The 18,160-nt window shown below is 42.4% G+C and overlaps 1 protein-coding gene across 1 annotated transcript in view; it reads right to left on the bottom strand.

The window, feature by feature from the left end:
* The window catches only part of LOC110534257 (DNA polymerase delta catalytic subunit-like), a 57,303-nt gene extending 42,602 nt beyond the window's left edge, over positions 1-14,701 (bottom strand). Inside the window, exons 1-11 of the mRNA XM_036939243.1 lie at positions 14,555-14,701; positions 11,025-11,211; positions 10,575-10,688; positions 10,097-10,237; positions 9,654-9,779; positions 9,119-9,287; positions 6,868-6,982; positions 6,659-6,788; positions 2,026-2,192; positions 1,809-1,913; positions 63-203 (exon numbers count right to left, since the gene is read on the bottom strand). Of these exons, the coding sequence (XP_036795138.1) occupies positions 63-203; positions 1,809-1,913; positions 2,026-2,192; positions 6,659-6,788; positions 6,868-6,982; positions 9,119-9,287; positions 9,654-9,779; positions 10,097-10,237; positions 10,575-10,688; positions 11,025-11,211 (1,395 nt within the window). The 5' untranslated portion in view covers positions 14,555-14,701. The remainder of the gene's footprint in view (positions 1-62; positions 204-1,808; positions 1,914-2,025; positions 2,193-6,658; positions 6,789-6,867; positions 6,983-9,118; positions 9,288-9,653; positions 9,780-10,096; positions 10,238-10,574; positions 10,689-11,024; positions 11,212-14,554) is intronic.
* Between the last annotated feature and the right edge of the window lie 3,459 nt (positions 14,702-18,160).

Genomic DNA, 18,160 nt, shown 5'->3' with positions numbered 1-18,160 from the left:
AGTCAGATAAAACATGAATCCATGATGAGTCCTCTAACTATGGTCTAGGGCGGGCCAGTTACCTGGAGCAGGTCAAACTGAACTCGTCCCTCCATGTTGAGGATCTTGTTCTCTCTGCGGCCCATCTGTTTGCTCTGGAAACTGGAGTCTCTCAGGACTGACTTGATGCCCAGTACTCTGCCCAGGTAGGGGAACAGCTTGACCTGGAATCAGACATATCAATCAAATACATTTTAGAACGCACTTTTATAAAACCACAGAGTGCTTCACAGACACCCAGCCTAAAACCCCAAAGAGCAACAGACACAGAGGCAGAAGCACAGAGACACAGAGGCAGAAGCACAGAGACACAGTGGCAGAAGCACAGAGGCAGAGCACAGGTACAGCTCCAGTAGTTAGACTGACAGGCAGGTACAGCTCCAGTAGTCAGACTGACAGGCAGGTACAGCTCCAGTAGTTAGACTGACAGGCAGGTACAGCTCCAGTAGTTAGACTGACAGGCAGGTACAGCTCCAGTAGTCAGACTGACAGGCAGGTACAGCTCCAGTAGTTAGACTGACAGGCAGGTACAGCTCCAGTAGTTAGACTGACAGGCAGGTACAGCTCCAGTAGTTACTGACAAGCAGGTACAGCTCCAGTAGTTAGACTGACAGGCAGGTACAGCTCCAGTAGTTAGACTGACAGGCAGGTACAGCTCCAGTAGTCAGACTGACAGGCAGGTACAGCTCCAGTAGTCAGACTGACAGGCAGGTACAGCTCCAGTAGTTAGACTGACAGGCAGGTACAGCTCCAGTAGTTAGACTGACAGGCAGGTACAGCTCCAGTAGTTAGACTGACAGGCAGGTACAGCTCCAGTAGTTAGACTGACAGGCAGGTACAGCTCCAGTAGTCAGACTGACAGGCAGGTACAGCTCCAGTAGTTAGACTGACAGGCAGGTACAGCTCCAGTAGTTAGACTGACAGGCAGGTACAGCTCCAGTAGTTAGACTGACAGGCAGGTACAGCTCCAGTAGTTAGACTGACAGCCAGGTACAGCTCCAGTAGTTAGACTGACAGGCAGGTACAGCTCCAGTAGTTAGACTGACAGGAAGGTACAGCTCCAGTAGTTAGACTGACAGGCAGGTACAGCTCCAGTAGTTAGACTGACAGGCAGGTACAGCTCCAGTAGTTAGACTGACAGGCAGGTACAGCTCCAGTAGTTAGACTGACAGGCAGGTACAGCTCCAGTAGTTAGACTGACAGGCAGGTACAGCTCCAGTAGTTAGACTGACAGGCAGGTACAGCTCCAGTAGTTAGAGTGACAGGCAGGTACAGTTCCAGTAGTTAGACTGACAGGCAGGTACAGTTCCAGTAGTTAGACTGACAGGCAGGTACAGCTCCAGTAGTTAGACTGACAGGCAGGTACAGCTCCAGTAGTTAGACTGACAGGCAGGTACAGCTCCAGTAGTTAGACTGACAGGCAGGTACAGCTCCAGTAGTTAGACTGACAGGCAGGTACAGCTCCAGTAGTTAGACTGACAGGCAGGTACAGCTCCAGTAGTTAGACTGACAGGCAGGTACAGCTCCAGTAGTTAGACTGACAGGCAGGTACAGCTCCAGTAGTTAGACTGACAGGCAGGTACAGCTCCAGTAGTTAGACTGACAGGCAGGTACAGCTCCAGTAGTTAGACTGACAGGTCCACATACAACAAGGCAATTTACAACAAATACTGCATCAACAGACATTGATCTGGCAGGTTAGACTTAGAATCTGGACGTTCTGATTCTAGAAGTTTCCAAAGAACCATGGCCAGTCTGTCTGTACTGACCTTCAGGGTAGCTGCTCTGTTCAGCAGGTAGGGAAGGTCAAAGTTCTGGATGTTGTACCCAGTGATGATGTCTGCATCCACTGTCCTCACAAACTCAGCCCAGCTCTGCAGGGGGAATACAAAGAGCCAATCAGGGGGGAACCTCCACTGCTGTTGGTCTTAAAGCAGCCAAGCTCAACTCCCCACAAGTGTGTTTGTGTGTGTGTGTATATGTTACCTGTAGTAACTGGCTCTCTTTAGTGAAGCACAGGACCTGGGAGCCCACGATGCTGGAGCAGGACTGGAGGGTGAAGACGGTGCGGATGAAAGGTTCCTTCTCTCCCTGTCGCTGCACCATGGAGGCTATCTGGATCACTGGGTCTTTCTCTGCCTCGGGAAAAATCCCTAGAAGAAGACAAGAGAGTTGGGCCAACCTTTAGAACAGTGAATACTGTTCTGATCCTAGACATTCAGTTACATAGAACAGTGTCAATTCTCCTCATGTCATGTAAACGGGGAGCTAACATGGCTGTCATAGAATGTTGTAGTGTCATGTAAATGAAGAGTTAGCATGGCTGTCATAGAATGTTGTAGTGTCATGTAAATGAAGAGTTAACATGGCTGTCATATAATGTTGTAGTGTTATGTAAATGAAGAGTTAACATGGCTGTCATAGAATGTTGTAGTGTCATGTAAATGAAGAGTTAACATGGCTGTCATAGAATGTTGTAGTGTCATGTAAATGAAGAGTTAACATGGCTGTCATAGAATGTTGTAGTGTCATGTAAATGAAGAGTTAACATGGCTGTCATAGAATGTTGTAGTGTCATGTAAATGAAGAGTTAACATGGCTGTCATAGAATGTTGTAGAGTCATGTAAATTAAGAGTTAACATGGCTGTCATAGAATGTTGTAGTGTCATGTAAATGAAGAGTTAACATGGCTGTCATAGAATGTTGTAGTGTTATGTAAATGAAGAGTTAACATGGCTGTCATAGAATGTTGTAGTGTCATGTAAATGAAGAGTTAACATGGCTGTCATAGAATGTTGTAGTGTCATGTAAATGAAGAGTTAACATGGCTGTCATAGAATGATATTTAACATGGCTGTCATAGAATGTTGTAGTGTCATGTAAATGAAGAGTTAACATGGCTGTCATAGAATGTTGTATTGTCATGTAAATGAAGAGTTAACATGGCTGTCATAGACTGATATTTAACATGGCTGTCATAGAATGTTGTAGTGTCATGTAAATGAAGAGTTAACATGGCTGTCATAGAATGTTGCAGTGTCACGTAAATGAAGAGTTAACATGGCTGTCATAGAATGATATTTAACATGGCGGTCATAGAATGTTGTAGTGTCATGTAAATGAAGAGTTAACATGGCTGTCATAGAATGTTGTAGTGTCATGTAAATGAAGAGTTAACATGGCTGTCATAGAATGATATTTAACATGGCTGTCATAGAATGTTGTAGTGTCATGTAAATGAAGAGTTAACATGGCTGTCATGGAATGTTGTAGTGTCATGTAAATGAATAGTTAACATGGCTGTCATAGAATGTTGCAGTGTCATGTAAATGAAGAGTTAACACGGCTGTCATAGAATGTTGTAGTGTCATGTAAATGAAGAGTTAACATGGCTGTCATAGAATGTTGTAGTGTCATGTAAATGAAGAGTTAACATGGCTGTCATAGAATGATATTTAACATGGCTGTCATAGAATGTTGTAGTGTCATGTAAATGAAGAGTTAACATGGCTGTCATAGAATGTTGTAGTGTCATGTAAATGAAGAGTTAACATGGCTGTCATAGAATGTCATAGTGTCATGTAAATGAAGAGTTAACATGGCTGTCATAGAATGTTGTAGTGTCATGTAAATGAAGAGTTAACATGGCTGTCATAGAATGTTGTATTGTCATGTAAATGAAGAGTTAACATGGCTGTCATAGAATGATATTTAACATGGCTGTCATAGAATGTTGTAGTGTCATGTAAATGAAGAGTTAACATGGCTGTCATAGAATGATATTTAACATGGCTGTCATAGAATGTTGTAGTGTCATGTAAATGAAGAGTTAACATGGCTGTCATAGAATGTTGTAGTGTCATGTAAATGAAGAGTTAACATGGCTGTCATAGAATGTTGTAGTGTCATGTAAATGAAGAGTTAACATGGCTGTCATAGAATGTTGTAGTGTCATGTAAATGAAGAGTTAACATGGCTGTCATAGAATGTTGTATTGTCATGTAAATGAAGAGTTAACATGGCTGTCATAGAATGATATTTAACATGGCTGTCATAGAATGTTGTAGTGTCATGTAAATGAAGAGTTAACATGGCTGTCATAGAATGATATTTAACATGGCTGTCATAGAATGTTGTAGTGTCATGTAAATGAAGAGTTAACATGGCTGTCATAGAATGCTGTAGTGTCATGTAAATGAAGAGTTAACATGGCTGTCATAGAATGTTGTAGTGTCATGTAAATGAAGAGTTAACATGGCTGTCATAGAATGTTGTAGTGTCATGTAAATGAAGAGTTAACATGGCTGTCATAGAATGTTGTAGTGTCATGTAAATGAAGAGTTAACATGGCTGTCATAGAATGATATTTAACATGGCTGTCATAGAATGTTGTAGTGTCATGTAAATGAAGAGTTAACATGGCTGTCATAGAATGCTGTAGTGTCATGTAAATGAAGAGTTAACATGGCTGTCATAGAATGTTGTAGTGTCATGTAAATGAAGAGTTAACATGGCTGTCATAGAATGTTGTAGTGTCATGTAAATGAAGAGTTAACATGGCTGTCATAGAATGTTGTAGTGTCATGTAAATGAATAGTTAACACGGCTGTCATAGAATGCTGTAGTGTCATGTAAATGAAGAGTTAACACGGCTGTCATAGAATGTTGTAGTGTCATGTAAATGAAGAGTTAACATGGCTGTCATAGAATGTTGTAGTGTCATGTAAATGAAGAGTTAACATGGCTGTCATAGAATGTTGTAGTGTCATGTAAATGAAGAGTTAACATGGCTGTCATAGAATGTTGTAGTGTCATGTAAATGAATAGTTAACATGGCTGTCATAGAATGTTGTAGTGTCATGTAAATGAAGAGCTAACATGGCTGTCATAGAATGTTGTAGTGTCATGTAAATGAAGAGTTAACATGGCTGTCATAGAATGTTGTAGTGTCATGTAAATGAAGAGTTAACATGGCTGTCATAGAATGTTGTAGTGTCATGTAAATGAAGAGTTAACATGGCTGTCATGTAAATGAAGAGCTAACATGGCTGTCATAGAATGTTGTAGTGTCATGTAAATGAAGAGCTAACATGGCTGTCATAGAATGTTGTAGTGTCATGTAAATGAAGAGTTAACATGGCTGTCATAGAATGTTGTAGTGTCATGTAAATGAAGAGCTAACATGGCTGTCATAGAATGTTGTAGTGTCATGTAAATGAAGAGCTAACATGGCTGTCATAGAATGTTGTAGTGTCATATAAATGAAGAGTTAACATGGCTGTCATAGAATGTTGTAGTGTCATGTAAATGAATAGTTAACATGGCTGTCATAGAATGTTGTAGTGTCATGTAAATGAAGAGCTAACATGGCTGTCATAGAATGTTGTAGTGTCATGTAAATGAAGAGTTAACATGGCTGTCATAGAATGTTGTAGTGTCATGTAAATGAAGAGCTAACATGGCTGTCATAGAATGTTGTAGTGTTATGTAAATGAAGAGTTAACATGGCTGTCATAGAATGTTGTAGTGTCATGTAAATGAAGAGTTAACATGGCTGTCATAGAATGTTGTAGTGTCATGTAAATGAAGAGTTAACATGGCTGTCATAGAATGTTGTAGTGTCATGTAAATGAAGAGTTAACATGGCTGTCATAGAATGTTGTAGTGTCATGTAAATGAAGAGTTAACATGGCTGTCATAGAATGTTGTAGTGTCATGTAAATGAAGAGTTAACATGGCTGTCATAGAATGTTGTAGTGTCATGTAAATGAAGAGTTAACATGGCTGTCATAGAATGTTGTAGTGTCATGTAAATGAAGAGTTAACATGGCTGTCATAGAATGTTGTAGTGTCATGTAAATGAAGAGTTAACATGGCTGTCATAGAATGTTGTAGTGTCATGTAAATGAAGAGTTAACATGGCTGTCATATAATGTTGTAGTGTCATGTAAATGAAGAGTTAACATGGCTGTCATATAATGTTGTAGTGTCATGTAAATGAAGAGTTAACATGGCTGTCATAGAATGTTGTAGTGTCATGTAAATGAAGAGTTAACATGGCTGTCATAGAATGTTGTAGTGTCATGTAAATGAATAGTTAACATGGCTGTCATAGAATGTTGTAGTGTCATGTAAATGAAGAGTTAACATGGCTGTTATAGAATGTTCTAGTGTCATGTAAATGAAGAGTTAACACGGCTGTCATAGAATGTTGTAGTGTCATGTAAATGAAGAGTTAACACGGCTGTCATAGAATGTTGTAGTGTCATGTAAATGAAGAGTTAACATGGCTGTCATAGAATGTTGTAGTGTCATGTAAATGAAGAGTTAACATGGCTGTCATAGAATGTTGTAGTGTCATGTAAATGAAGAGTTAACATGGCTGTCATAGAATGTTGTAGAGTCATGTAAATGAAGAGTTAACATGGCTGTCATAGAATGTTGTAGTGTCATGTAAATGCATCATAATGCAGAAACCTCAATGTCCCAACTCTCTGAATACATGGCTCTGCTGACAGGAGCCAGAGGACAAGCCAGTAAACACAGTCTCTCCAGTCCACAGACACCCAATCAGTACAATACAGTATAATATAGTACAATGCAGTACAGAGCACAAACCTTTTCTTCCAGCACACTCAATGTCAAAGCTGAGAACCCTGAGAGGAGCGATCCTCTGGTACTCTCCCTCTGCTGGGTGACTGATCAGCTGGGTCCATCCCACATCAACCTCATACTGACACAGAGACACCTAGGAGAGAGGAGGGAGGTATTGTAAATCTGGAACACACCCTTGGTGTGTAAAGGCCCAGAGGTCTCTATTCTCTTACCTTGCCTGGGTGGTGAGCGTCCGTCTCCCCCAAAATGCTCTCCTCCCTCACCCGGTACTTCCCTTTGGGCAGCTCAATCCAGCAGCAACCCACCACATCGCTGTCCACCATAAACCTATAGCGTCACGGGACACAGCAGACCTCATTTAACAACATAAACCTAGCACCACGGGACACAGCGGACCTCATTTAACAACACAAACCTATAGCGCCACGGGACACAGCGGACCTCATTACACAACATAAACCTATAGCACCACGGGACACAGCGGACCTCATTTAACAACATAAACCTATAGCACCATGGGACACAGCGGACCTCATTTAACAACATAAACCTATAGCGTCACGGGACACAGCGGACCTCATTTAACAACATAAACCTATAGCGCCACGGGACACAGCAGACCTCATTTAACAACACAAACCTATAGCGTCACGGGACACAGCAGACCTCATTTAACAACATAAACCTAGCGCCAAGGGACACAGCGGACCTCATTTAACAACATAAACTTATAGCACCACGGGACACAGCGGACCTCATTTAACAACATAAACCTATAGCGCCACGGGACACAGCGGACCTCATTACACAACATAAACCTATAGCACCACGGGACACAGCGGACCTCATTTAACAACATAAACCTATAGCACCATGGGACACAGCGGACCTCATTTAACAACATAAACCTATAGCGTCACGGGACACAGCGGACCTCATTTAACAACATAAACCTATAGCGCCACGGGACACAGCAGACCTCATTTAACAACACAAACCTATAGCGTCACGGGACACAGCGGACCTCATTTAACAACATAAACCTATAGCACCACGGGACACAGCGGACCTCATTTAACAACATAAACCTATAGCACCACGGGACACAGCGGACCTCATTTAACAACATAAACCTAGCACCACGGGACATAGCGGACCTCATTTTACAACATAAACCTATAGCACCACGGGACACAGCGGACCTCATTTAACAACATAAACCTATAGCACCACGGGACACAGCGGACCTCATTTAACAACATAAACCTATAGCACCACGGGACACAGCGGACCTCATTTAACAACATAAACCTATAGCACCACGGGACACAGCGGACCTCATTTAACAACATAAACCTAGCACCACGGGACATAGCGGACCTCATTTAACAACATAAACCTATAGCACCACGGGACACAGCGGACCTCATTTAACAACATAAACCTATAGCACCACGGGACACAGCAGACCTCATTTAACAACATAAACCTATAGCACCACGGGACACAGCGGATCTCATTTAACAACATAAACCTATAGCACCATGGGACACAGCGGACCTCATTTAACAACATAAACCTATAGCACCACGGGACACAGCGGACCTCATTTAACAACATCTGTACAAATGAATTTGTTCATTCTCATGAAAAACAACTGCTTACTGTGTGAATTTGGTTGAAAATACATTTCTCCCAAAAAGGTCTAAATAACTGGTTTATATAGTTTAACACTGGAAGCCCTGAGGAAGTCATTTTGTCTGCATATCAATAAAACATGTTCATCTCCTTTTAAAGTCCTGCTCCACTACTTCCTAGACTCATCCTAAATAAGTCCATTTCATTAGTGTTAGAAGCCATTTCAGGTGGACGCGCCATTTTGTTTCACTGAGCGCCAAAAAGTGACTTTTTCAAATCCTCCTAGAGTCACACGCAGGTAACACGTGTTGATTTCTATACAGTCTCAGAAAGAGCACATTCGGAGGTGTCCAACACACGTACCATTGTGAATTACCTCTCAAAATGAAAAGACGAACACTATTTCAAAATAAAAATGTTTACCAAGAATAAACCCTGTTTCATGGCCTCCACACGTGACCACGCTGCAACAGATGACCTACAGTAACATAAACTAATGACAATGGTAATGTGTTCTCTGGAATGAAATACATTCTGTATTCTAATGTTACTCATGACCGTCATAAACACAACCAAGTGATCATTTTTTCCCAAAGCATATATGAACTGTATTTATGAGACTGTCAGAGTGTTGCAGCTCGTTGAGGCAGTACGGGGGGGGGGGGGGGGGGTAAGAGAGACCCGGCAGTTTAGGGAATGAACTGGGTTAAAATGTCAAGGGAAAACCAGGACTGCTTCTTTTTTTTACTTCTCTCTCTCTCTCACACACACACGCACACACACACACACACACACACGCACACACACACACACACACACACACACCTGATCTCAAAGTCGATGTTAGCCTCGTAGGAAGAGAAGCTCTGAATGGGGAAAGGTCCAAACTTAAATCCCTGCTCCAGGAGCCTCTTCGCCGGGGCAATCAGACGAGGCATTGCCATGGTGATGCGCAGGAAGTCCGCAATCCGTTTCCCATGGTAACCATACATACCTGGAGGAGAGATGGGGAGGAAGTTATCAACTACCTTGTCAGCCTAGTCAACACCACAGCACTACAAGCTACCACACCACACACACAACCAAAAACAACAGTTCAACTGTTGACACACAGGATACTCCTCTGCATCCTGGGTAAAAGGAGGTAAGGACTGATAGAGCGTCTTTACTTCGTTCATTCAACCAATTCAAACGCTCTTTTCTTTGCTACCTGTCCAAAACATGTCCATGTTACCCTTCTGAACTTTCCTTTGCCTCAAATGACTAGTGGAATGCACCCTAAGTGTATCCAGGAGTCAGCAGTCCCACTACTAGCCTATTGCAGTGCCACCACTAGACCAGACAGGGACACTAGACATACTTTCTTTGTGTGTGATGTCCACCGCCAGCACAGTGACCGACATGTTGTCCTTGTTGTAGCGCATGTCCTTCAGCACAGCAGAGTTAAGCTCCCTTTTGAACTCACTCAAATGATCACTGGTGAACCCTGAGACAGAGAGAGGAAGGGAGGGGGAAAGTGAGAGAGAAAAAGGGGTGGATGAATTTGATATTGTTACTCCATTCCACCGACTCGGTGGACAAAATTAAAGTCATTATTTTCATGTCATTTGTGGTTGGCCCTCAGATTTAGTCCTAAATAATAATGTAGTCTTCTGCTTCTTAAAGTGACCACGACATTACTACTGTGATGCCTAGAAAACACGTATCCCACACGGTCATGCCATGCTTAGCTCACACTAATAGGTCTGATATGTAGAGTAATGTTGCGTATCATTATATTGCTCATTTTCAGAGAAAACTCACCATTGGGGGCAGGGATGTAGAAATAGGGGGCAAAGCCGTGCACGTGGCAGCACACACTGTTCCCGCTGTCAGTCACCCCAAACATGCGGATTATTGGTACATTCCCCTGAGACTGACCTGGCATGCCAGCCACAGCAGCCCCTGTTGAACAGACCATCACAAACAGTTTAGATCGGTGTCATGACTCGCACTCCTGCCTTAAAACGTGACAGAAAAATGGCCTTTAAAAGTCCATGGCAGCCTAAATATGCTCCAACTAAAACTAACCTGTTGGTCCCATGGACTGTCAGGCATTGCCTTCATATATCCATCTATGATCTTGACAGTGGTTACATTTCTCCAGCCTCATCCCTGAGCTTAATTGCAACATTCCACTCCATGTAGGCCAACATGTAGTGGAATGATGGTTTCAAACAGGTTCTGGATTCCAGGCTAGTCGAAGGGCAGAAACCCTAAACATTTCAGTGACATAGCTTACCTAAATAGTAGTCGAGGTCAATCTGTTGGAAGACCAGGGTGTCAGAGTCCGGGTTAAGAGGGGCGGCCTGTGGCCGACGCCATCGGGGGTTGAGGTCAGTAGAGAACAGCTCACCTGCAACCGGGTCAAGGGTCACATGCAGAAGACAGGAGATTGGTCAGTCAGTGTGATGTTAAAGAGGCAGGTTGGTGAAAAATGAATTAAACTCTCCACCACCAGCGTCAAATGGTAGCCTGGGTACCAGTGCGTTGAGTTATTCCACTCCTTGTCATGCTAAACATGTAGTTGGCCTACATGGAGTGGAATGACGTTTTAAACAGGTTCTGGATTTCAGGCTGGTTAAATGGCAGAAATCCTAAACATTCCAGTCATTCCAGACAATAGGAATCCCTGGTAAGACTAAAGCCTGCACAATGCACATCACCATGCGCTCTCCTCTCATCCTCTCACCAACAGGGATGACGTCATGCCCCGCCTGTCCTTCCCTCTCCTCCGCCTCCATATCGGCTTCTTCGAACAGGGCGAGTTCCTCCTCGAAGATCGACGGGCTGTCTTCCCAATCCCCGCCAGTTTTACCACGCTTGGCCTGGGACGCCCCGCCCCTCGGCAGACCGCTATTCCGCCTTTTAGCATCCATCTACAGGAGACATCAATGGGCCAACGATTAGTACTTTACACACCTTGTAAGCATTTGTATCTGTCACGTGTGAATGTTGTTTATATATTTAAAACTATATATTTATCTTATCTGATTTGCAACAACTTAAGTTCCTTCTGGAAAATTAAAGTAATTCCAGTGTATTCTATTCAACCAAATAGGCTACAACTGGTTCAGCTGGTAGAGCATGGCGCTGGCACCATTAGGTCGTGGGTTTGATTACCGCTACAGCAATCAATAAAAAAATGTTTTACCCAAAACCGTAGGTCACTTTGTATAAAAACGTTAGTTAAATAGCATGTGTATTATATAGCCAGGCCTATTTCATTCTGATTGATATAATTCACTGTCATCTGGCCACATTGATTATACAGTTGAAGTCGGAAGTTTACATACACCTTAGCCAAATACATTTAAACTCAGTTTTTCACAATTCATGACATATAATCCTCGTAAAAATTCCCTGTCTTATGTCAGTTAGGATCACCACTTCATTTTAAGAATGCGAAATGTCAGAATAATAGTAAAGAGAATGATTTTTCAGCTTTTATTTCTTTCATCACATTCCCAGTTAGTATTTGGTAGCATTGCCTTTAAATTGTTTAACTTGGGTCAAATGTTTTGGGTAGCCTTCCACAAGCTTCCAACAATAAGTTGGGTGAATTTTGGCCCATTCCTCCTGACAGAGCTGGTGTAACTGAGTCAGGTTTGTAGGCCTCCTTGCTCGCACACACTTTTTCAGTTCTGCCCACAAATTGTCTATACGACTGAGGTCAGGGATTTGTGATGGCCACTCCAATACCTTGACTTTGTTGTCCTTAAGCCATTTTGCCACAACTTTGGAAGTATGCTTGGGTCATTGTCTATTTGGAAGACCCATTTACGACCAAGCTTTAACTTCCTGACTGATGTCTTGAGATGTTGCTTCAATATATTCACATCATTTTCCTGCCTCGTGATAACATCTACTTTGGGAAGTGCACCAGTCCCTCCTGCAGCAAAGCACTCCCACAACATGATGCTGCCACCCCCGTACTTCACGGTTGGGATGGTGTTCCTCGGCTTGCAAGCATCCCCCTTATTCCTCCTAACATAACAATGGTCATTATGGCCAAACAGTTCTATTTTTGTTTCATCAGACCAGAGGACATTTCTCCAAAAAAGTACAATCTTTGTCCCCATGGGCAGTTGCAAACCGTAGTCTGGCTTTTTTTAGGCGGTTTTGGAGCAGTGGCTTCTTCCTTGCTGAGCAGCCTTTCAGATTATGTCAATATAGGACTCGCTTTACTGTGGATATAGATACTTTTGTACAGGTTTCCTCCAGCATCTTCACAGGGTCCTTTGCAGTTGTTCTGGGATTGATTTGTACTTTTCGCACCAAAGTACGTTCATCTCTAGGAGACAGAACGCGTCTCCTTCCTGAGCGGTGTGACGGCTGCGTGGCCGTTTGTACAGGTGAGCGTGGTACCTTCAGGCGTTTGGAAATTGCTCCCAAGGATGAACCAGACTTGTGGTCTTGGCGGATTACTTTTGATTTTCCCATGATGTCAAGCAAAGGGGCACTGAGTTTGAAGGTTGGCCTTGAAATACATCCACAGTTAAACCTCAAATTGACTTAAATGATGATAAATTAGCCTATCAGAAGCTTCTAAAGCCAGGACATTTTTCTGGAATTTTCCAAGCCGTTTAAAGGCACAGTCATCTTAGTGTATGTAAACTCCTGACCCACTGGATTTGTGATACAGAGTATTTCACTAATAATTCACTGTATGTATAAATTGTTGGAAAAAATTACTTGTGTCATGCACAAAGTAGATGTCCTAACTGACATGCCTAAACTATAGTTTGCTAACAAGAAATTTGTGGTTGAAAAACGAGTTTTAATGACTCCAACCTAAGTATGTAAACTTCCGACTTCAACTGTCGCTGATGAAGCTATGGTGAGCTTTCTAGCGCAGTGGCTGCCTGGGCATCAGTCAGGTGGACAGTGAAGGTTGTTGTGTTAGCTTGCTAGCCAGCTACCCTCATAGAATTCAATATTTAGGCCACTTCATTTCAATGCCCTATGATCCTTGAAATGCCTCATGAGTTTAGTAGAACGGTCTTACCCCACCATAATCCAAAATATAAGGTTGTTACAATGTCTTTTAAACAACGTAGCTATAGCTTCAAAGTATGTGTCAAACTAGCTATCACTCTGATCTCATGTAGACTGGGACTTATTAGGTTCATAGCTACATCTATGAAGTTGAGTATTACCTAGCTAGCTACAGTAGCTCCCTCATTTTTACAAAGTTATCTACATGTATCCAGCCCTGGCTATTCCTGTGAACTAACTACGGTGGTGGAGAAAGTACAACATTTTCATACTTGAGTAAAAGTAAAGATACCTTAAAAGAAAATGACTCAAATAAAAGTGAGTCACCCAGTAAAATAGTACCTGAGGAAAAGTCAGTATTTGGTTTAAATATACTTAAGTATCAAAAGCAAATGTAATTGATAAAATGTACTTAGGTGTCAAAAGTAAAAAATCATTTAAAATGTCTAATATTAATAAAACCAGACGACACGGTGTTTTTGTGTTTTTAATTTACGGATAGCCAAGTGCACAGTTCAACACTCCGACATTATTTACAAACTAAGCATGTGTTTTGTGAGTCCGCCAGATCAGAGGCAGTAGGGATGACCAGGGATGTTTGCTTGATAAGTGCGTGAATTTGACCATTTTCCCGTCCTGCTAAACATTCTAAATGTAACGAGTACAGGGAAAATGTATGGAGTAAAACGCTAATTTTTTAAGGAATGTAGTGGAGTAAAAGTAAAAGTTGTCAAAAATAAATAGTAACTAACCAAAAGAAACGACTTAAGTAGTTTACTTAAAGTATTTTACACCACTAACTATAGGAACCAAGTGGACTGTGTCTTTAACAGCTAACGTTAACTAGCTACAATAACCGAATCCAAATATCACTTTCCAACCTCATAGCTAGCTATCCGCTGATGAAGTTGAGACACTGGTAACTACTGGTCACATTTGGAAGAGGAGCAGGCATCGTTAGTAAGTAGCTATCAATATTAATAGTTACAAGCCGCAGTTGAGGTGTTTATTTGCTTCAATGTGAACTTCTCAACGTCGTTGAACAACAACACGCCTGCAAGTTAGCTATAGCTAACTAGCTAGCCCTGTTTCAGTTGTAAATAGCTAGTTACAAAGAAACAAATAGGTATACCAATTAATTATTATCCGCATGTATTTGGCAATCGGACACATGTGACATTGTTAGCTAGCTCTCGCTACTTGGCAATAAAATGTTGTAGCTACCTTTGTTCAATGTGGTGACTTCGATCAGATCTTACTTGACAACAACTCCCGCCACTTGTGCGTTTAATTCGTGAACTTCCACCCCCGGAAAGAGCGGAGGATTTCCACAGCGCACGTGGTGATTGGTCAATAGAGCGGAAACCCGTGGCTGAAAAAAGGGGTGGAAGCAGCGGCCATATTTGGTGTGGCTCAGAGACTGACAACTCTGTGTGAGCTGTGTTAGATAGCTATCATAACAATATGTTTACATTGTGGTGACACTCAATTTGAAGTCTAATCACAGAGAAGAGAGATCTCTATGAAGCTAATAACCTAAACCAATAGATGAAATAGATCTTATTCCAATTATTATATTGTTAACAAGCAATGTGGTTCACTGTATTGTATTTATCGTTACGGGTTACTAAAGGGTTTTGTGTGTGTGTGTGTGTGTGTGTGTGTGTGTGTGTGTAGGTGCATCATGCACCGCAATAATCTGAGGGTGCACAAAGTACGTGAAGATGGCTGGAGGGCACCTCAAACAGCTTTTTCCTGCAATCTACAGCCATAATCATACTTATTTCTGTGTAAACGAATACCTCAAATGTTCTGCATATCTAAGCATACCTCTTAAGCTGTCTGTCTCCTCCTGACTGGTGGTTGTTTTTTTAATGAAACTAAATATTCTTCTCTGCATCTCTGATCAAATCTAGGTAAAAGAGTTCAAGGAATTTGAGTCTTATTCCATACATTTAGCTATTACTTGATTTTCTAAACCAACCTTGCCTACTCTAACTTGATTGATATCCCGAAATGTCTTCTTGGTTGCTGCCTTTAGCAACGCTAGCATTTACACAATTGCAGTGCTTGGAATTAGCTTGCAAAAAAACTGAAAAATATGCCAGAAGCCAAAAGTTTAATAAAATTACATTTCAACTTATTTTGTTGATTGTCTGTAGGCTTGGTCTTTATGCAGGGGAGATTTGAGAGAGAAAAAACATCTAATCAAATCTAATTTTATTGTTCACATTCACCGAATACAACAGGTGTAGTAGACCTTACAGTGAAATGCTTACTTACGAGCCCCTAACCAACAATGCAGTTAAAAAAAATACAGATAAGAATAAGAAATTAAAGTAACAAGTAATTAAAGAGCAGCAGTAAAACAACAATAGCGAGACTATATACAGGGGGGTACCGGTACAGAGTCAACGTGCGGGGCCACCAGTTAGTTGAGGTAATATGTACATGTAGGATTAAAGTAAATATGCATAGATGACAACAGAGAGTAGCAGCCGTGTGAAAGAGGATGGGGAGTTGAGGCAATGCAAATAGTCTTGGTAGACATTTGATTAGGAGTCTTATGGCTTGGGGCTAGAAGCTGTTAAGAAGCTTCTAACCTCTAAGCTTCTTGGACCTAGACTTGGCGCATCAATACAACTTGCCATGTGGTAGCAGAGTAAACCGTCTATAACTAGGATGGTTGGAGTCTTGACAATTTGTAGGGCCTTCCTCTGACACCGCCTGGTATAGAGGTTCTGGGTGGCAGGAAGCTTGGCCCCAGTGATGTACTGGGCCGTTCGCACTAGCCTCTGTAGTGCCTTGCGGTCGGAGGCCGAGCAGTTGCCATTCCAGGCAGTGATGCAACCAGTAAGGATGCTCTCAATGGTGCAGCTGTAAAACCTTTTGAGGATCTGAGGACCCATGCCAAATCTTTTCAGTCTCTTGAGGGGGATTAGGTTTTGTCGTGTCCTCTTCATGACTGTCTTGGTGTGCTTGGACCATGTTAGTTTGTTGGTGATGTGGACACCAAAGAACTTGAAGCTCTCAACCTGCTCCACTGCAGCCCTGTCAATGAGAATGGGGGTGTGCTCGGTCATCTTTTTCCTGTAGTCCACAATCATCTCCTTTGTCTTGATCACGTTGAGGGAGAGGTTGTTGTCCTGGCACCACATGGTCAGGTCTTTGACCTCCTCCCTATAGGCTGTCTCGTCGTTGTCGGTGATCAGGCCAACCACTGTTGTGTCACCGACAAACTTAATGATGGTGTTGGAGTCGTGCTTGGCCATGCAGTCATGAGTGAACAGGGAGTACAGGAGGGGACTGAGCACGCAGCCCTGAGGGGCCCCCGTGTTGAGGATCAGTGTGGCGGATGTGTTGTTACCTACCCTTACCACCTGGGGGCGTCCCGTCAGGAAGTCCAGGATCCAGTTGCAAAGGGAGGTGTTTAGTCCCAGAGTTCTTAGCTTATTGATGAGCTTTGAGGGCACTATGGTGTTGAACGCTGAGCTGTAGTCAATGAATAGCATTCTCACATAGGTGCTCCTTTTGTCCAGGTGGGAAAGGGCAGTGTGGAGTGCAATAGAGATTGCATCAGTGGAACTTATAATTAAACAGACTTTCCAAACGTGGGTCTGTTGTAGACCCATGCAGTTCCTCAGCGAAGTCAGTTCCTTTCGGATTTCCTCATTTCAAAATAAAAGTCCCCCCACAAGTTCTGACTTTTTTTTGTTGCAGGTATGGCGCACCTGCAGAACTTTAATTATGACGTAAGGTAAGCGGAGAGGAAGTGGGTATACAACAGACAGACATTTGAAAAGTCTGTTTAATTTATGTTCTGTTTTTTTTACATCTCAATTTCCCCACTGCATTAGGACCAACCCTACAGACAATCTACATAGTAAATTGAAATTGAACTTCTGGCTTTGCAAGCTAATTCCTAACAAGGCTAGTATGTAAATACTACTGTTGCTAAAAGCATCTAGCTTCTTGGAGGTTGGGAGATTGGGAACCCATTGTTATATAAATATTCATACACATAGCTCATATAAACAAAGACATTCCGTCGTAAGAACACATACACCCAGCCATAAGACTGACCCCCTCTTCCTTATATAAACACACATCTCATCTCCCTCTAACTGGCCGGTCCCAAGAGCAAAGCACTTTTGCTGTGCACCAATGGGGCCCGCTCTGGCTAGAGCAAGGCCCGCCTCCAACCCTCCGACCAGTCAAGAAGACCGAAACGACAAGACTCCACCTACTTTATTCTATGTATAAAAATGTATGTAACCATTGTATAGGCCTCTTTTTCACCTGGCTCCTTGCCGAGTTATGTGAACTAGGTCCGTGCACGTAAAACTGCGGGACAAGATATCTCTGACTCATTAAAACTGTCTTTCGTTACAACTGAAATCCACTCTGTCCAGCGTCCGTGATTTGGTCTCAACTCTCCAGTATTTGAACACTAACACCATCTGGGCTAGCTAAAGCCAACTTTATAGAATTGCTAGTTGGCTAGTAGTATTTTTTTTTCTTTACCTGCAAATCTGTGTGTGTGTGTGGAGAGAGAGACATGCAAGAGGAAAAACTATAAGTTCGGTAAGGTTTCACAGCATATGAGAACTGAGAGCGGGGCTTGCTGCATGGCCAAATGTCATTCTGTAGTCACGTTGTCGGTTGTACTTTCCACTGTACTCCAATCTGACACTCAACGAACATTATAAATAACTTGCTTGCCCTTTTCTCTCCTCTTTGAAAAATAAAAAAAGACAGACCAGTTGCTCACGTTGCTCACGATTCCCCTCTACTTCGATTGACAACAAAGTCCACCAACCAGAGTCCGTG

Source organism: Oncorhynchus mykiss, chromosome 12 (assembly GCF_013265735.2).
Source record: "Oncorhynchus mykiss isolate Arlee chromosome 12, USDA_OmykA_1.1, whole genome shotgun sequence".
Lineage (NCBI taxonomy): Eukaryota > Metazoa > Chordata > Actinopteri > Salmoniformes > Salmonidae > Oncorhynchus > Oncorhynchus mykiss.
Note: the sequence above shows the minus strand (reverse complement) of the source record. Positions and strands in the feature narration are given on the sequence as shown.